At 33.8% G+C, this 20,274-nt stretch overlaps 4 protein-coding genes and 1 long non-coding RNA gene across 7 annotated transcripts; 2 read left to right on the top strand and 3 right to left on the bottom strand.

Annotated features, from left to right (window-relative positions):
* Positions 1-1,349: 1,349 nt before the first annotated feature.
* LOC146926662 (protein transport protein yos1-like) lies at positions 1,350-6,686 on the top strand. Of its 2 annotated transcripts, none has more exons than XM_085700166.1 (2): positions 1,350-1,503; positions 6,278-6,686. In XM_085700166.1, the coding sequence occupies exon 2, from the start codon at positions 6,281-6,283 to the stop codon at positions 6,512-6,514; it is 234 nt and encodes a 77-aa protein (XP_085556292.1). In that variant the 5' UTR covers positions 1,350-1,503; positions 6,278-6,280; the 3' UTR covers positions 6,515-6,686. The 2 variants fall into 2 exon arrangements, with proteins under 2 accessions (XP_085556292.1, XP_085556291.1); XM_085700165.1 differs by lacking the exon at positions 1,350-1,503 and adding an exon at positions 2,502-3,608.
* A 615-nt stretch (positions 6,687-7,301) lies between these two features.
* LOC146926661 (heme-binding-like protein At3g10130, chloroplastic) lies at positions 7,302-8,500 on the bottom strand. Its single transcript, XM_085700164.1, has one exon. It carries the CDS (start codon positions 8,224-8,226, stop codon positions 7,480-7,482), a length of 747 nt encoding a protein of 248 aa, XP_085556290.1. The 5' UTR covers positions 8,227-8,500; the 3' UTR covers positions 7,302-7,479.
* Positions 8,501-9,159: 659 nt separating this feature from the next.
* On the bottom strand, positions 9,160-11,147 carry LOC146926660 (uncharacterized). 2 transcript variants are annotated; one of them, XM_085700163.1, is made up of 2 exons: positions 10,209-11,147; positions 9,160-9,522 (listed from the first exon to the last, which is right to left on the bottom strand). In XM_085700163.1, exons 1-2 carry the CDS (start codon positions 10,735-10,737, stop codon positions 9,464-9,466), a joined length of 588 nt encoding a protein of 195 aa, XP_085556289.1. In that variant the 5' UTR covers positions 10,738-11,147; the 3' UTR covers positions 9,160-9,463. The 2 variants fall into 2 exon arrangements, with proteins under 2 accessions (XP_085556289.1, XP_085556288.1); XM_085700162.1 differs by lacking the exon at positions 9,160-9,522 and having other exon boundaries at positions 9,944-11,142.
* Positions 11,148-15,157: 4,010 nt separating this feature from the next.
* LOC146926659 (uncharacterized) lies at positions 15,158-16,165 on the bottom strand. Its single transcript, XR_015008137.1, has 3 exons — positions 15,892-16,165; positions 15,677-15,767; positions 15,158-15,552 (listed from the first exon to the last, which is right to left on the bottom strand). It is a non-coding gene; the product is annotated as an uncharacterized LOC146926659 (long non-coding RNA).
* A 675-nt stretch (positions 16,166-16,840) lies between these two features.
* Positions 16,841-19,625, top strand: LOC146926658 (tubulin beta-2 chain-like). Its single transcript, XM_085700159.1, has 3 exons — positions 16,841-17,333; positions 18,305-18,574; positions 18,691-19,625. Exons 1-3 carry the CDS (start codon positions 16,940-16,942, stop codon positions 19,374-19,376), a joined length of 1,350 nt encoding a protein of 449 aa, XP_085556285.1. The 5' UTR covers positions 16,841-16,939; the 3' UTR covers positions 19,377-19,625.
* Positions 19,626-20,274: the final 649 nt, after the last annotated feature.

Below are 20,274 nucleotides of genomic sequence, written 5' to 3'. Positions count from 1 at the left end.
AGGTAATAAAATGGGTGCTTTTCCCTTCAAAAAAAAAAATGGGTGTTTTTTGCTACTTTCAAGTTTGAAGGATGGTCTTGTCAAAAGAAAAAAGTTTGAAGGATGGTGACTAGGGATGGGAATAAGCTATGCTGAACTAAAGGGCCGGCCTAGCCTACGACAGACTAGGTCACGTCAGGTTTTTTTTTTTAGAAGCCTATTTAACTTAAAAATCATAGTCATTCAAAAAGCTTTTTAGGTTGTGACACCCAGATAGGATACGATACTGCATCGATACGCAGATACAGATAAATTTCAAAAATCAAGATATGATACGGTAGGGATACGTTGATAAAAAAAATTATATAATTAAATGTACAGTATAATTATAACAATTTTTTTTAATATGCAAATACATTAACAAACAAAAGAAACAAATCATAGGCTCGAAGCGCATCAACATAACTATAAATAATATTCACAATTAAAAGAATGATGATTAGTCAATTACATACACAATATATCTCAAAAAGAGCATCATCAGTGTTATACTGTATCCAAAAGAAACATTGTTAGTGTTATACTATATCGATCTAAAAAAGAAGCACTATATCCAAAAAAAAACACATCACTACTCAAGAGCTAAGTTATTTTAGTTAACATTAATTGGGAAATATCGGGGCAGGTATCAATACAAGATAATTATCAGATACTCTTCTGATACGTATCGGGAAGTATCAGATTATTATTTTTTTTTAAATAAAATTTAATCTTCGGATACTCTTTTGATATGTATCGGAAAGTACCAGGCAGGTATCGGTGCAGGATACGAAGGGATATGATACGTCATCTATTTTGAAGTATCGGGGATTCACAACTCTTAGGCCTATTAGACCGGCCTATTTAAGTAAATTTAATAATATTATTTATTATTATATTATATTTTATACTCTAAATTAAAATAAAAATTTGTTAACCTTTAGAGTAAATTTAATAATATTATTTTGACCAAGTCATCATTTTGACTAACAACGTGGAGCTTTTAAAAGTCATCACTTTGATTCAAGTCAACAACTTAATAGCTATATTAGCATCTGTTAGACCGTGACCGACAACAGGGGCAACGGTGAAATAGTTTATCAACTAAAAAACCTTATTTGAAACTTTCGAAACTTAAAGAACTAACTTGAGAATTCTGTCAAACTAACAGGACATAATTGAAACTTTCAAAAGTTAAAGGATTAACTTAGGAATTTTGTCGAAACTAAAATGACCAAAGATGATATTTGGCCTAATTTATATGTATTAACGCAAAAGAGATCGGGTACGAGTTACTTCATGGTTTACCACGTAGACCTTTAATCCAACGGATATATTTACGCAGACACGTTGGCAAGAACCGTTCAAGCCGTTAGATATCTTCCTCTGGAAAATTCTTTGTTATAAGAAGTGGGTTTCTTTATTTCACTTTCACTCTCAGTTTCAAAACCTCGTAGGTTGCTCCTTTCCCTTCTTTTCCAACAGGTAAGAAACTCATCTCAATTTCTTGTTATATTCATTATGTATTCAATTTAATTTAATCAATTATGTCTTCTTCATTTGATTAATTAACTTGTTTGAGAAATTTAATTTGTCATTTATCATCAGAGATCATATGGGAATTTTTAGTGATCACTAGTGAAAATATATTTTTAGTTAGTCTGGTTTTTAGTTAAGAAACTTGTGGGGATTGGTTGGTTTAAGATTGTCACGAATCATGGATTCCCAGGGATAAAGGTCATAGTGATCAGCAAGGAAGAGAGCGTAACGATATTCATGAGGAAGGTAACCATAGAGACTCATAGGAGAATCAATAGAATTGATAAAAGATGATGAAATGATACATGAATGTTCCTGTATATAGAGTTTAGTTATGTAACTAACTCTAACTAACTCTTAACCAAGTTACTAACTCTAGTTTACCTATCAACTAACCATAGTTGATTATTCATATTCTAATAGTCCCCCTCAAACTCAAAATGGGAAAATTCACCAATTTGAGTTTGAAAATACAATGAAAATTACAATTTATTTACTATATTGTAGACCAAGTAAACTAGGGGGTGAACTAAGTATAACAGAACTAATGGGAAATGATGCAGCCCAATGCAAAATTCAGATCCTTCCATAGCCCATGCCCAATAGAGATGTTGAGAATGCAGAACTACAACTGGGAAAAACAAATGCTGAAGCTATTCTCCTCTTCAGAAGTAACAGCACGAAAACGTTCTTGACCAGCAGTATCCCAAATCTGAGCTTTAACTTCTTTAGAATCAATTTCTAAGCTCTGAATTTGAAATTCAACACCGATTGTTGCTTTGGAATGAAGATTGAACTCGTTCCGAGCATAGCGTGAGAGGAGATTGGATTTTCCAACGACGGAGTCGCCGATTATAACGACTTTGAAGAGATATTCTTCTCCTCTTCCTTCGTCTTCTGAACTTGACGTTGTGAACAACCTGGACAAGCTGCGATTCAAGTGCTACTCTGTTGAATTTGGAGGTGCTGTTGGTGCTCTTATTGTTTATGATATTTCTCGCAGAACTACTTTGATAGCGTTGGTCGTTGGCTCGATGAACTCAATACTCATTGTGATACGACGGTGGCAATGATGCTCTGCTTTGGACTCAGCAAATGTGAAAAACAGCTTCTGAGAACAGCTTCTGAACAGCGTATGCTTCTGAACAACAAAGAATGCTTCTGAGGAATACAACTTCTGAACCACAAAAATACTTCTGAATAATACAGCTTCTGATTCTGAATATACTTCTGCAATATCCTTCTAAGCAGCTTCTGAATTTCTTCAATCAGCCACTCAGTAAGTGCTTTTGCAAAGCAACTTATTCCAAACGCGCTTTCTTGCCTCGATCCCATGGTATCCACCACAACCGGAAACGAATTTGACGGAGAATTGCGAAAACAGAGAAAAACGAACACGAACCAACATTTCCACCGGGATCGAAATCAACGATTGATTCGTCATGTAACTGAAAGGAATGAATCTTGTTATCGACAGCAAAAGCAATTGGTTCAGTCTGTTTTCCGACGAACAACCACAAGGCGGAAGGCCTCACGGCGGCGACGCCGTAAACAGAGCTCCTCAATCTCACCGGAGTTGCGTGAATGACGAATTCTTCCGACGCTCCAGAAACAACAAGATCAGAGCAGCGATTCTTCAATTCAGGTTCAAGAACTTGCAATTTCTCATCATCTTCGTGCACAACTAACACAGAATCATCATCATCGACGATGTCGTTGCAAGAAGTAACAAGAACGCATGAAATCTCACCAATCTTGACGGAAAATCCATCAAATTTTGGTTCGATTGAAGGAGTAGAAACCGGAATGATAGGAGAATCGAAACTACCGAATCGGATGCAATCATGAGAAGCTGAAGGTTCCTGAATTGCAGGAGCATAATCTGCATCAACAGAATCTTCATCTTCATCAATGTCGGAAGCGGAAGCGGAAGCATCATCATCTTCATCCCTAGGGTATCGCTCTGATACCATGTCACGAATCATGGATTCCCAGGGATAAAGGTCATAGTGATCAGCAAGGAAGAGAGCGTAACGATATTCATGAGGAAGGTAACCATAGAGACTCATAGGAGAATCAATAGAATTGATAAAAGATGATGAAATGATACATGAGTGTTCCTATATATAGAGTTTAGTTATGTAACTAACTCTAACTAACTCTTAACCAAGTTACTAACTCTAGTTTACCTATCAACTAACCATAGTTGATTATTCATATTCTAATAAAGATGCTTATTCCTTAATCTGTTTTGCATGTTGTATCCTAGAAGTTAGACCTTGTAATAATGTATTTTGAAATCACGGTGAGCTATGAAGCACGGACACCAGACATGACACAAACACTGAATACTAATAATTTGAGAAAATGACATAATTCAGTGTAATCATGGGTGTCGTGTCGGTGTCGCGTGTCCGACACCGGGACACCCCTAATCCGAAGAGTGTCTGTGTATCATAGACGGTGAGTTTGATGAAATTACATTGACACCATAGCTTTTTTTTAAGTCCTAAAATGTAGTTTTTGCCAAAAATCAAGGTGGTACATATTATTAGAAACTTTAGATTTCGAGTTTGGTACATTTAGGGAAGGGAATGTATGTACCGATAGAATTACCAATGTTGGTTTCTTTGTAGATGACTTAGTTTGGTGGGATAACCTTCCTAGTTGCTCTTCCCAATTGCTCGAGAGAAGCCTTTTTAAAGATAGATTTGGCTTGTCTATTTTTGAAAACTTGGTATCCGGCCCAATGATTGAGTAATATGAGGGGTCCAATCCCACCGTCCACTTGCGGGGGACTATTTAAAGTCAAAGCTATTAGAGCAAAGCTTTGTATGGACTAACCCACTGAAATTGGCACCGGGGGAAATCAAACCTGAGATCTTGAGAGGAGCACACTCAAGGTTCTAAGCCAACACCACCTGGCCAACCCAAGTAGGTTTAGGTTTGGCTTGTCTAAATTTCATTTTTGTTAGCCTTGTTTCAGTGGGTTTGATTTATGCCCCCACCTTGTTTTCTTTTTCATTATGAATAATACTTTTGGAGGTGCTATTGGTGGTACATTGAGGTGCCAACATAGTTTGGATGTCAATGTTTCACATTGACAGAATAACACCTGTGATTTTGCATTGAAAAAACCGGTGGTACATCGTTATTCCGCCAAACTGACCGTCAATCCAAGTTTTTTAGTCCCTATAAAACTGCAGACATTTCAAGTTTATTCCTTTCAAATCTGTTATCCATTTTTTGTCCCACCTTTCATAAAAACCACGTGTTTTTAGTTCCTCTGCAACGAGATGGACTAAAAAGTAACAATGCCTTGTTTTTTTATATAAAATGTAGGTCTAAAAATGGATAAAATCGGAGATGTGATGTCATGCAACTTGTCTGGTGATTTTGTGATATTGTAGTTGTATCATTGTTGACTAAGAATCACGTTTTGCTTTTGTTTCCAACTTTGATGTATTTTATTGTGATTTTAACTTTGTAGAAGAGATTAAATTCATTATAGTGAAATTTCTGTCTGTATGGCAGCTTGGAGCTCTGTTGTCTGGGGTCCATATTTTTCTCCACATGATTATTTTGTGGGGATAATTTACATGATTTGTGCATATGATAATTTTTTGATTTCACTGACATGTTCACATGATATTTGGTTTTTCTTTGTGATTTGAGGTAATAACCTGAAGGGGTATTGTTTTTTATTACAAACAATTACATTCAGTTCTTATGAGATGTTTAAACATCTGAGATGTTTCAATTGCTATATGTTTTTCACTGCGTTGTGCCATCTCATAGTTGTGTGTTGTTTCTATACAATTAAGGTAGTGAAGTTGTGATACTTAGAGAACGAGTATTTTTGATCTGTGATAATTGAGTGATATCCAAAAAAACAGATGGTGAAGTTCTGATACCTAAGAAATAATTGAGTGAAGTTGTGATACCTAAGAAATAATTGAGTGAAGTTGTGATACCTAAGAAAGTAATTGAGTGAAGACGAGTATCATATTGCACAACCTTCTAGATTTTTTTGAGTTCTCTGTGGAGTTTAAGTTAGCAAGTAATATAGTCTTTTGAAGGTTGGTTTTGAGAATGAGTATTTATGGATCTCCTTGTTTTTATCTAATATTTTAAATTTTTGTTGTTAATTTTGTGTCGAAAAGTAGAACATTATTCTAGTTTGTGTTTGCATTCCCATCTAGCTGAGAGGATAAGCAAAAGTTGAGATGCATTTTATTGTCATGTTCAAGGGGCATGCAAAGTTGTCGAGGGAAGGGTCATCTTCACAACATCTCTTTCTATTTTCACCCAAAAAAATCTTATGATTGTCAATTCAGTGTAAGATGTTACAAGTGTTGTCAGATAGCGGCTATAGCCATATAGCATAACAGAAATTTAACAAACCACTACTGATTTGTGATACCTGTCGTAGTAGTAAGCATTGCCAACTAGCGACTATAACACTTTAGCATTATGAAATTTGAACTGCAATCTGTGTTTGACAACACTGAGTGTCACACTGGTTTGTGTTTCCATACATATTTAACTGGTAGAGTGGAATGAAAAGAAAGAACAATTTTATTCAATGAACGAGAATAGGAGAGATAACTCTACTCCAAAGGGTCTTTTCCTTCTTCATATACAAATATAATACAATTATCAACAATAATAGCTTTGCTTGGAGTACTAACATCCACAACACCCTTTGTGTTTGTTGCAGAAGATGGGATTCTGGACTTTGCTAGAAGGGTTACTTCTCTTTGCAAATGCATTGGCAATTTTGAACGAGGACCGATTCCTTGCTCGACGAGGATGGACACTAGCAGAAATGACAGGACCTAGAAGGAATTCTCTTAAAGGACAAGTGATAGGACTCATTTACGCTTGTCAATTCTTGAGACTTCCCCTTATTCTCTTCAATATTATCATTATCATTGTGAAACTATTTAGTGGTTAATTTGAAGAGAGTTATAGTGGATCTCTGTCCTTTGTTGTGTGTTGTAAATTTTAAGTTTTATGCACCGGCTAAAGCTGACAATCCTGTGAAAATTCAACTGAGGTATAACTATCAGAATTCATCAGTGTATTGAAATTATTGTCCCTTTGAATTTTTCAAAGATGTTTTAAAACTGCACTCGCATTTCGAATACTGCAAAAAAATTGTGATCAAATTGTGATACGATTGCAAAAAAAAAAAAAAAAAAAAAAAACTTGGCACTGCAACTACACTTGTGTCTGCATACCGCTTTTAAAACCTTGCAACTTTATTTGATTCTTTAGCTTGTGATAAAATGAGTTACTATGGAACATTGGTTTGAAAATATGAACCATTGACAGCACACTTGGTTCAGTTAAAATATGTACAACCTGAATTTGAATTCTAGGAAAATTGAGTTCTGCAGTGTATGACTTAGTGTCAAGTCTATGGTGCAAAAGTGAGATAAGTCTTGCATCATGCTAGAACTTACTTTTACCATTGGATCAAATGGGATATGATGAGAATTGTTGATCCAATAGTGAAAAACAAACTTATGCATGGTGCAAGATTGATTTGTTTGTGCACATTAAGACAAAGCCATGAATGCGATCTCATGCCGAATCGAGGAATTTCGGTGGTAGATAATATGTTATTTCTGTAAGCGTGTTTTGAATCCTTGGACTTTTTCAGAATTCTGGCGAGTTTTCGAGATACAATTTGGGTAAACTCTACAGGGAAAAAAGAAAGACAGGATACAAACAGAAAGTACTGAAATGAAGAACATTCATTTGCTATCTTATTGTGAAAATTGAATGAAACAACAGTCTTTATCACTACATACATCACTGCATAGTACATATTCCAAGTTCTCAACATCAACAACATACAGAAATTACAGAACACCAACAGAAAGTACAGAAATCTATGTCATGAACACATCATGTTCATTCAATAGGGATCATAACCTCATTAGTCCTAAACATTGGAAGTGTCCAAGGTGGATTGTACCTACCCAACAAAAAATCCCCAATAACCTTAAAACCATCTTTCTCCAAACTCAGCCTCAACTTCTCCACCTTCTCCTTCACCACTTCATCACTAGCTACACCACTAAATTTCACCACTCCATATTTCCTCTCACCTTCCTCTCTTATCACAACCCTCTCATCAGTAGGCTTAGGTGCTTCTTCTGCTTTTTCATACATGGAGGGCAAAATAAACTGCATAGTCACCATCTTATTCTTCTCACCTTCTTCACTAGCCTTAGTCACAACTGGTGCTGTCATAGCAATCTTCTCTGCAGAACCCTTTGTGATAACTGGTGCAGTCATAGCAATCTTTTCAGGTTTTGTGTTCTGAGGGTTTCCTAATGCTCCAATATAGTTTGCTAAAACCATAAAGCCACCATCTTTGTTTCCTTTGAACTGTGATGGATCATATGTGACTTCAGCTGCTACAGAAGGTGCATATATTCTGATTTCATAGTCTTGTGTGGTTTTTGTCACTTCATATTTTGGTGTCTCAACACCAATTTTTCCAAATACCATACCCATTATGGATCGAGAATGTGAAAGTGTAAAATGAGAGTTGAAAGATGTTGGTAGAAGAAGATTTTGATGAGTTGTTGATGTGGCTTTCAACCCTTTATATAATAAGGGATAAGAGATTTGGATTCCACGCGGTAAATGCATGACATATATATTGATATTAACTGTTTGATCTCAAATCAACGATAAAGATGATTTGATGAAGGTACGTGTATTCTTACTGATCTTAAATCAATAGTCGAGATCAATTCATATGTGTAGGATATAATAAAGACATGCAAGTGATGGAAGAGTTTGCAATCTAGAGAACTCTATTAGATGGAATTTTGAGTTTTCTTTGAGAAGGGGTTACCATTTAGCAATTCGAGATTCTGAGATTTTGGTTAAAATATGAATGGATGTTGTTCTGCCACATTCCCCATGCAGTTTGTGGTCTCCATTTATAATTAGAACTTTTCTCTTTTTGCTTTTTCTTACATAAAATTCCTTTTTTGTACAAAATTATTTCTAAGATATGGTAAAGTCTTTATAATTTTCTCTAAAAAAAATCATTTTTTATTATGTCCATGTATAATTTTATAAGCATTTTAGAAATTATTCATAGTTCAAACTATTTTGTAATTAAATCCAAATCACTAACAATTAATATTCAATGTATGTTTGGATTTTTAGTAAGTTTGACAAAATTACGGTGACATTATAATTTTGTTGAATATCAAAAATATAATTTACGTGATTCTGCCAAACTCACATTCGATCCAAACATGAGCATAAGTTAAATTAGCCTACTCAAATTGATATCGGGGAGAATCGAACTTGAGATTTTGAGGAGTACACTCCCACAAATATGAACATAGTTAACCAAGCAATTGGTCTCAAGTGAATAATGAGATTAATCAAATGATGAATCGTTCCGAAGAACCCAAATTCAATTCCTAGATGAAACAATTATTAGCTAGACTATTCATGTTAGAACTTCGGATTACGAGCCGAATGATTAAAAGAAAGGAACATGAACATAGTTAAATCAATAGTATTTGATTGCATTTTAAGTGGAATTTTAACAGCTTGAGAATGTGACCGACTCAGTTATTTGTAATCATAATTTACAAAAAGTGTATAACAAAAATTATAGTGTTCTACATGGGCATCTTCACTAGACTTCATACATGGGTTATCCAAGTATATCGGATAGTATTGAGAAGTATATCCAAAATAATAGATAAAATAAAAATTGAGATAATTTTGAAACATGTATATCCATCTCTGACATGAATACTTTAACACCACCACTTTTCCTCTTTTGGAGTATTCAATCTTCAATGGCCTCTATGACAGTAAACGTGATGGTCTTCTTGCATTGTTGTACTGATTTGCTATGTCAACTTGATCGGTTTATTTGGCCTCGTCCATAAGAGTACCATAAAAGGCAAAAATTATCTGTGAAGAGATTAAAAGATATGGATGAATACCAATACCAATTCAAGTATCTAAATCTAAATTTTAGAATATTATTTTGTTTGGTTCCACTGTTGAATGAGTATTCATTATTGCATACTGGCCTAGAGGTTTTGCTTTACATCCTAATAAGAACAATTTTAAGGAGATCAAAACGAAAATTTTGAATATTTATAAAAATAAAAAATATATTTAACTCTAAAAAATTATAAATAGTTGATCATTTTATTTTTCTTTTGAATGATACCGAATTTGAATCCTTAAAAAAGGTTTCATGTTTGAGCTTTATGGATAGAAAAAACATAGTCGATAGAAGAGACACTACTAATAAAGTAATAATAGATGGTCAATTAGGTTGGGGAAATTAGTTATCCACAAAGTAGGTACAATTAACAGTAAAAAATGATTACAAAGATAAATTCTTTTATACATAGAAAATATAACCATTACAAGAATAAAGTCCACATTAGACAAAAAATGTCTTCATTATTACCATATATTCTAAGTTCTTAACATCAAGAACATGCAAAAAGAACAAGACCCTAACAAACATAAAGTACATAAATCAATATCACAAACATCCATTATCCATCACGTTCATTCAACAGGAATCAGAACCTCATTAGTCCTAAACATTGGAATTGTAATCGCAGGTGGATTATACCTACCCAACAAAAAATCACCAATAACCTTAAAACCTTCTTTCTCCAAACTCAACCTCAACTTCTCCACTTTCTCCTTCACCACTTCTTCACTTGCCACTCCTCCAAAAGTCACCACCCCATATTTCTTCCCACCTTCTTCTCTTATCACAACCCTCTCATCAATAGGCTTAGGTACCTCCTCTACTTTTTCATACATAGAAGGCAAAGTAAATTGCATAGTCACCATCTTGTTCTTCTCATTTGTTACAACTGGTACGGTCATAGCAATCTTTTCTGAAGAACTTTCCTTTGTGATAACTGGAGAAGTCATTGAAATTTTTTGTGTTTTTGTGTTTTGAGGTTTACCAAAAATTCCTATGTAATCAACTAAAACCTTAAACCCACCATCTTTGTCACCTTTGAATGTTGATGGATCATAGGTGATTTCAGCTACTAGAGAAGGTGCATATTTTCGGATTACATAGTTTTGTGTGGTTTTGAGTATTTCATATTTTGGTGTCTCAGCACTAAATCTTCCAAATACTAAACCCATATCAAATGTTGAGATTTTTGGAAAAATTAAAGGTTTAAGAGACTTTGATGGATTGTAGAAATGACATTAAGTTTTGTATATATATAATGAAAGACATGCAAAGGGTTTGGAGAGTTATTTGGAACGTTGATAATTCTATGAGTTGAAATGTATCTGAGTTTTTGTTTGAAAAGATGGTGCAGCAAAATGAGACTTTGGTTGGAATTAATGAAAAAATGAATGGTTGTTATTAAGTTCTCTATATTCATTCAACGTTGTGGGTCTTTGCTGGTTGCACTTTTGAAGTGTATTTTCGTATGACATAATGTCCAAAGTGTAATTTTAAAAGGTACAAAATATTGTGTAAATCTTAGCATAAAGGTTGGAGCGTGTGATTTAAAAATCTTTCAAAGGAGAATAGTGGAGCTTATCCTTTTTCATTCTTTAAGAGTGCGCTGTATGATTATAAAAAGGCGAATTCTATGGTAAATTGAGACTAAAAATTAAGTCGAGGAGAAAATATGTAAATTTTTGTTTCAAATTAGAATCGCTAAGGACAATTAATTCTACTTTATTTTTTTTTTTGAAGGAGACAATTAATTCTACTTGAAAACATTGGAATATACATATAAAAATCATTTAGCTTCAAGTTAAAACCAATTTTAAAATCTATTGGACAACACCGAATTATAAGAGTAAATTATTCTTAGACACTCTTTTTTCTCATACCCCTGATATCCCCACCCCCCACTTGAAAACATTGGAATATACATATAAAAATCACTTAGCTTCAAGTTAAAACCAATTTTAGAATGATAAAAAAATGGCTTAATTGGACTTTTTGTCCCTAACTAATTTGTTGTTTTCATTTTGGTCCCATAAGTTCTAAAATCAACGTTTTGGTCCCTTTGCTTTTGCTCCGTTAGTCAAAAAGTCCTGACTGTTAACTTTAACCCCAAATGTCTATGATGGACCAACCTTAAAGTGATCCACCATAGATCCTATTAATTTTTTAAAATTTATACCGTTCGATCTATTTAAAAAAAAGGATCGTTGGATCATGAAGGTCTATTATATCTTATAGTGAACCAACAACAACCAATTTTTCTTCACTTTCTTCATCTTCCTCCTTCCTCTTTTTCATCATCCTCATACAACTTCATCATGCCTTCATCACTTATACCAACAAAAAAAAACCCAAAAAATCCAACACTAAAAATATAGATTTACGTATAAACAAAATCAGACTGTTCATCCGAAAAACAAAATTTGGGATCTATAAACCCTAAATCCCCAAATGCATCCTTCACCATTCATCTCATTTTTTCAGTTTGCTTGTTCGTTTTACACCACCATCATCATCGATCTGCTTTACACCATCATTGTTCTTCAAGAACCTTGCGATTTTGGGGTCTCAGTACACGAAACCCATTTGACTTTCGACAGGGCCATCTTAACAAATTTGTTGGCCCTGTTTTAGTTTTTAAGGATGGAAAAAAATATTAAATTTTGGGCCCCAAAAGACTAAATAAGGCACTAAAATAAAAATTATTGATATAAAAGTACTCTAGTGGGAGTTGAACCCACATCCACTAAATAAGGCACTAAAATAAAAATTATTGATATTATAAAAGTACTCTAGTGGGAGTTGAATCCACATCCAAACACACAATCAAAGGCAGGCGCGCCCCTGAAGCACTATGAGCTGTTTGAAATATTTGCGCATTAACTCTATATAAATATTAATTAAGTGCCTTACATATAAAAAAAATGTTTTGGGCCCCAAAAAAATCGAGACCCGGTGTCATAGCCCAGCCTCGACGGGCTATAGGCCGGCCCTGACTTTCGATCATTTCGATCAGATGGAAAACGAGAAAGTAAAAGATTGTGACACAGGAAAACGAGAGAAGAATAAGAAGAACAAGAAAAGGATTTGCGATTGAGATGTTGGTGTATGCAATTTCTTGAATAAGATGAGATGAATCTTTTAAATAACTGGATTTTATGGATGTTTGAAAAAAAAAGATTTTATGGATGTTTGAAAAAAAAGGGTCAAATGATGTGGCGATTGGAGAGAAGAGAAGAAGAAGATAGTTTGTATGTTATGAGAAAGATTTTCCTTTGTTTAGCTCTTCTGCATCTGTAGCTGACTGATTTGAGTGTTTTCTCTTTCCCTTGTAAACCAAGAAGCTCATATCCTTGTCTCCTGATGAAGGTTAGATTAGAGTTCCGAACAAGTGCGTTCATGGTTAGAACAAATGAATATGGAAAGAAAACATAATATTACAATGCATGTCCCTACCAACTGAGCTAAGATCACGGAGACGAAATTCTTTAAATTTAACTTCAACAAAATATTTCATAAATTTCCATTATTTTAAAAATTCTCCAAATTATCATCCAAACAATGGAATTCACATACAAGTATTTGAATTCCTTCAAAACATTACATTACTTCAAAACATTCATCCATCCACATTACATTACTTCAAAACATTCATTCATCCAAATACACTCTAAGGTTTCTTAGTATTAAGGAAAATTTATATTCTAATATAAAAGTTATGAATTATATAATAATGAAAATAATAACATAAAATTTTGGCTGACAAGTACTTCATCAATTTATATTCATAGGAACGACCCTGTTTAGTTCATGTAGTAAATATTTAGAGATTAAGTAAATGACGTCTTTTGATTGAAATTGAAGGGACAAGAAAGGAGACTAAGAAGACATCAATCAATATTAAAGGGTTTAAAATTAGAATATCAAGGTTAATACATTTTGACCAAAGAGACAATAGAACACTCACAAAACGAAGAGGATGTGCAAACACGATGATTTTTTTTAAGCAAGAAATACTTATATTAAATGATGGTTTGAGATGGTGGTGACGACGACAACTAGAGACCTTAAACAGTGGCAGAGCCACATTAAGACGTTGGTGGGATGTGGCCCACCCCCAAAAAATATATTTTTTTAATAAGAAAAATTACTAAAATACAATTGAATTTGAAAAATAAATTACATTATGGCCCACTTTCTTTCTCCTTATATGTTATAGTCAGACTTCCTCTTCTTTTATGAGTCTATTAATTGATGATTTAGTTCATTTGAAACGTGTAGAAAATTATTTTAAATTTTTAAGATATGTAGTTTAATTTTTTTAAGATCAACTTTGTACTTAAAAATTATTTTAAATTTTTAAGATACTAGACTTTTGACCTGTGCTATCGCACAGGTCTATTATAGATGATTAGTAATATTAGTCTTTCTCTTTACGACACCTGACTGTGCATTTATAGGAACACAAACAACCCATATGCAATAAATGATGTTTCATGGTTGAAGGACTCAGTGTTGTTGTAATAACTACATATGTCTACATTTTCTAAGGACAAAATACCTTGAGCACACAAACTATATTAGATATGATGGACATTAATGAGTACATATATGGCAAACCAATTATCAAATGATCTTATCACCTTGAGCACACAACTTAGGGCTGCTATGGTTATGACAATATGGTTAGCATAGCATACTGTGCTTTTGTTCTCGGTTTTCTAAGGACAAAAAAACCTTGAGTACACAAACTATATTAGATACCATGCTTATCATTAATGAGTACATATATGGCTATGCAGTTATCAAATGATCTTATCACCTTGAGCACACCAAATTGGCACCCTAACCATTATCTAGCAACAAAACAAATAAATGTGATCTTGATAAACGTAGACTTATAGCACATATATGGTTCTATTACTGGTTAATTAGGGCCCTAATCAACTGTGAGCACCTAAACTAATAAAATAGATCTTGATAGTAGTTGTATGATAATTAAAAAAACATGCTCTATTAGAATCATCTCCTTATAGGTTTTCAAACAAAAACGTGTTACTTCATCACATTGAACACACAAAACATTCACACCAGGCTTGAATAAAACTCTTCATATGGAGTAAGTCCATACATCAAGCTATCAAAATTAATGGCCATCTCTAAATATAACCACGTTTTTAATAAAGTCAATACTAACATAATATGGACAATTAGGTAGTGGCAGATCCTATAATTTTTTTTTTTTATTCTGCAAATCATACATGGTAACCCTTTTAGTTATATCAAGCATCATATATTATCTTTTTCTTGCTGAATCTGAAGACAATCATGACATTTTCTTAGTATATTGTACATATAAAATGATGGTGTACTTACAGACTTTGCTTTTTTATTAAGCTAAACAAATAAGAATGTATCTAATCTACCAAAAAAAATAAATAAGAATGTATCTTTGTTATCATGCTATATGCTTGCCAATGATTTTTTATATATCTCTGCGTAATAAAACGATTGCTATTAAATTCTGTTGGTATATTTGTGTGTGTGTGTGTGTATGTGTGTATATATATATATATATATATATATAGCATCTTTTCTTACATCATTCCTTTTTTTTCCATTGTTATTTTATAGATGTTTTTTAAAACGACATAAGTCAATCTATAGACAATTTATAAAATACCATATGAAGCATATTTTTAATCATATAACATGATTCAATATCAGATTGAAAAGACATCACACACATAGCAAAAAGAAACCATTGGTTAAAAGTAAAACTGATTCACTTTAACAGGGATACAAAATTCCAACAACAAAACAAAACTTGAAGTAGATCAAAGATCAACTCTACAATATAAAACATGAAAATTACTACGGCATAAGCATAAGTCCAAACATTTCCAGCTGTAGCCCAAGTAATCAACGACGGTCATTTCACATTCCTCTGCCGGACATGCTGCCTGACAAAATCCCAGCCAATACAATTTCTGATTGCACAAAAAAATACCAAATGAAAATGCTTTTATGTTAATGAACAACAACAGTTATAAATCTGAAGATACTTCATTAATTAAAACTTAAGATACTGAATTAGAGAGGCATGAATCTTACCATTCAGTAAAATAAACTCTACCATTCTTCTTCTCCACTTTCACCTCAAACTCAGAAATATTCCTGAACTATACATGTGGAACGTCATCAACTTCATCAAGTCACAATGTGCAAAAGAAAACAGACGCAATTAGTTAGCTGAGGAAGGATACAACATGGTTGATAAAATACATATATTAACACAATGAATTATATGTATATATTTTCGGTCATACCTTTCAGCTGAATAAGAGCATCAGCTGCTTCTTGGTCCTTGGCAATGATAAGGAAATTGTCCAAACTCGACATTTTCAAAACTTGATAAACCAAATTTTACTTAGACAAATGAATCAAGACAAATGAAAGAGCTTAGGGTTTATGAAGGCATGACTAACCATAAAATAGGATGTTAGTTTATATAGCAAGCACTTGACATGGCCTGGCACACTGGCTCGTTTTTTTGAGTTGGTCTAGATTGTTCCAAGGCATATTCACTTGGAAGGCATTCAATGATGCCTAGGGTATGCAGATAGTTTGCTTTGGTTAAAACAAAAAATACGGCTGTTATTGTTCCTAAGCATTACATGGCTGATAGATAATTAATGCATCATGGGGATTGATAATACTTAGTGGGCGCTAACCTAAGCTCAATTAATACAGGTAGTTGGGTAATTAGGGTAAGATTGCAAGGCGCCAAAACAAAGATTAGGCAAAGGGATTAACCATAATGTGGGCCCTTGCTGCAATTAGGGTTAGGGATTTCCTCCCATCAGACTACCTTTGATTTTAAGTAAGTAAGATAAGATGTGGTTTTCCTTCAAAAAAACCACTTAAATTAATTCGTAACTTTTTCATTTTTTATTATTAGAATGAAGCAATATTTTCAAATCTCAACAAAAATGCCAAACTTATCACTACACTCTGTCTGTCCTTTACTCCCATAAAAACTCAATAGGCCCCACAAAAACAGCAAAGCATCCAGCTGTTTTCTCAAATCAACTTTCAAATTTCAAAAAAATCTCCAAATAAAGATATAATAAAAATAAGAAAAAAACTAATTACACCTCACTTTTCACATCACAACGTTCCATTCAAAATCTAACCGTTGCAACAAAAAACAAAAATAACCCAAATTTCAATACATTATTTTCCTATATAAAAAACCAACCTTCATTTTCTAACCCCACAAAACAAAAAACTCATTTCAAAAACTCTTTCTTTTTCTCTCTTCTCTCTCTTCAAATTCCCAATTTCTAGGGTTTCGATTTTCATCCCAAAATCAAAATGAGAGAAATTCTTCACATCCAAGGTGGTCAATGTGGAAACCAAATCGGAGCCAAATTCTGGGAAGTGGTTTGTGCTGAACATGGAATCGATCCAACCGGTCGTTACGTCGGTGATTCAGATCTGCAATTGGAACGGATCAATGTGTATTACAATGAAGCAAGTGGTGGAAGATTCGTTCCTAGAGCGGTTCTTATGGATCTTGAACCGGGGACTATGGACAGTGTCCGGTCTGGACCGTACGGTCAGATCTTTAGACCGGATAACTTTGTGTTTGGTCAGAGTGGTGCTGGTAACAATTGGGCTAAAGGGCATTATACTGAAGGCGCTGAGCTTATTGATTCTGTTCTTGATGTTGTTAGGAAAGAAGCTGAAAACAGTGATTGCTTGCAGGGTATGATTTTTTCTTTAATCTTTTATTTTATTTTATTTTTAAATTTAGGGTTTAAGAGTGTTTTGTGGGTTAATTTGTTATGGGTATGTCTTGATTTTGCCATATGTCGTATATTTTGCATGATTTTGAACTGGATCTGAAATTTAGGCTTTTCTTTTTCTTTTTTTATGTATGGATCTGTTATTTTATTTATTTTTTTATATGATATGAAATTGTGCTGGAATTTTATAGCATTTTGTGTGCAAAGAAGCTGGAAACTGTGATTTGCTTGCAGGGTAATTTATTTTAAAAAGAAAATTTAACCTCTTCTTTTTTTAATAAAACTGTAGCCAAAGGGTGTATCGTTTGTATGCTTATTTACAAATTGTGAATTCGGTGTGTGGAATTTGTATATTACCTTTGATCTTTGATGGAGGGATTACTTTTATGGGTTTCACAAGTATTGTGGGTGATTTTTTAATTGGGGTGTTCTATAAAAGGTTTTGTGTGTTTTTTTCTAAGAATGTAATGCTTTTATGAACATTATAGTTTTTGAACTTTATTGTTTTCTAAGTTTATAATGGATATGTTTCCATGTTACTCTTGAGTGGGATTTTATTTGATTTTGATTTACTAATAAGTAATAAGCAATGTTAACTTTCTTGCTTTCAAATTTAGTGCTTGGGGTTCATCTTTATGTAAAGGATAAACTATAAACTATTATTGTTCTGTGGCTGAGCTGATTTTGAGCTGATTTGTGTGTGTGATTTTGATTTAGGGTGTTTGTTTTTTTTCTTATTAAAAGTTGGAAACTTGAATGCCATGTTGTTAATTGGGATTCCAATTTGATTTGTTTTACCCTCATGAAATACCAACAGTCGGGGTTCATGATGACTAACGTTCTTGTTTTTAGGGTTCATGCATTTTGTTTTTTATGTAAAGGATAAACAATTGTTGTCTTGTGGCTGATTATGAAACGGGTGTGTGTGCAGGTTTTCAAGTATGCCATTCACTTGGTGGAGGAACTGGATCTGGAATGGGTACCCTTTTGATTTCAAAGATCAGGGAAGAATACCCAGATAGGATGATGCTTACTTTCTCTGTTTTCCCTTCTCCTAAGGTTTCTGACACTGTGGTTGAACCCTACAATGCTACTTTGTCTGTTCACCAGCTTGTTGAAAACGCAGATGAATGTATGGTTCTTGATAATGAAGCTTTGTATGATATTTGCTTCCGTACCCTCAAGCTCACAACCCCAAGCTGTAAGCAATTTAATTTAACACCCTTTTTTGAATGACTTCTTTCATCTTTATGTTCTAATTTTTTTTTTGTGTTTGTTACTATGGTTTCTGATATTCATTGATCTTTTGTGTTGCAGTTGGTGATCTTAACCATTTGATATCAGCAACCATGTCTGGTGTCACATGTTGTTTGAGGTTCCCTGGTCAGCTAAACTCCGATCTTAGGAAGCTTGCAGTGAATCTGGTTCCATTCCCTCGCCTTCACTTCTTCATGTTGGGGTTTGCACCTTTGACTTCAAGAGGTTCTCAGCAGTACAGGGCTTTGAGTGTTCCAGAGATCACACAGCAAATGTGGGATTCCAAGAACATGATGTGTGCTGCCGACCCTAGGCACGGACGATACCTCACTGCATCAGCCATCTTCAGAGGCAAGATGAGCACAAAGGAAGTTGATGAACAAATGATCAATGTTCAGAACAAGAACTCCTCCTACTTCGTTGAATGGATTCCAAACAACGTGAAATCAACTGTTTGTGATATTCCACCAACAGGGTTGAAGATGGCTTCCACATTCATTGGAAACTCAACTTCAATTCAAGAAATGTTCCGAAGGGTGAGTGAGCAATTTACTGCTATGTTCAGGAGAAAGGCTTTCTTGCATTGGTACACTGGTGAAGGAATGGATGAGATGGAGTTCACTGAGGCTGAGAGCAACATGAATGATCTTGTGTCGGAATATCAACAATATCAAGATGCTACTGCAGAGGAGGATGAGTATGAAGATGAAGAGGAGGATTATCACCAGGAACATGATGAGGCTTGAGGCTTGTGATCTTTTTGCGGTGGATTCCTAGATGGAATATGTGTAACACTGCATGCCGCAACTTCCTGTTGCCGGTTCATAATCTCTTTGTTGTTGGGGGATACTTATGTTCTGGCTGTTATGAAATTGATTCTGATTTTATTTCTGTTTCTATGTGAGATGTTTGTAGGGAATTACAGTATTATTGTTTAAACAGCAATCTATTATTCTATTACATATAAGTAGCAATCTATGTTTGGGTTTGTTTTATTTCTGTTTCTATGTGAGATGTTTGTAGGGAAGCTTGATTGTTTAAACATATTCCAACACTTTTTAAGCAGCAATCTATATATTTCTTTCAACACTTTTAACTCCCAGAACAAGATAACTTAATCTTGTAACCTTTTCATTTCAATATGCCTTAAAAAGCCACATTGAACTTAATTATTATTTTCTAAAATCAGCGAAGGAAAACAGTGGTATGATGAGCACTGAACACATTAGCTTTCTTTCTTATTTCCACTCTCCTTACTCTCAGTTGTCGTAACTGCTCATGGGAATTATTGTTTCATCTTACTTGGAATTGTAACATTTCGTCAAATTCGTCATTGAATCACGGATTAGCAAATTTGTCGATGAAATTGAAACACGACAATCAAAATGATTCATTTGTTAGCTTTAATCGTTAGTTGAAGATGACCGCCATAATTTTGATTCAATTTAGATAATCACATGAACTTAATTGCATTTTGTTAGATAACAACTTCAAGATTTTACTTTAGTTTTTTCTTCAATTTGATTCAGTATTTTTATAGATTCTAACAAAAAATTATATCAATATTACATTGACAAGAGTGAAACTAAACTCATCTCTTAAATAAAATATCATGAACGAGCATTGTGGATATAAAAAATGTTT

The sequence above is a fragment of the Medicago sativa genome, chromosome 4 (assembly GCF_051527215.1).
Source record: "Medicago sativa cultivar Bolivia chromosome 4, Bolivia_mono, whole genome shotgun sequence".
NCBI classification, from domain to species: Eukaryota; Viridiplantae; Streptophyta; class Magnoliopsida; order Fabales; family Fabaceae; genus Medicago; species Medicago sativa.
Note: the sequence above shows the minus strand (reverse complement) of the source record. Positions and strands in the feature narration are given on the sequence as shown.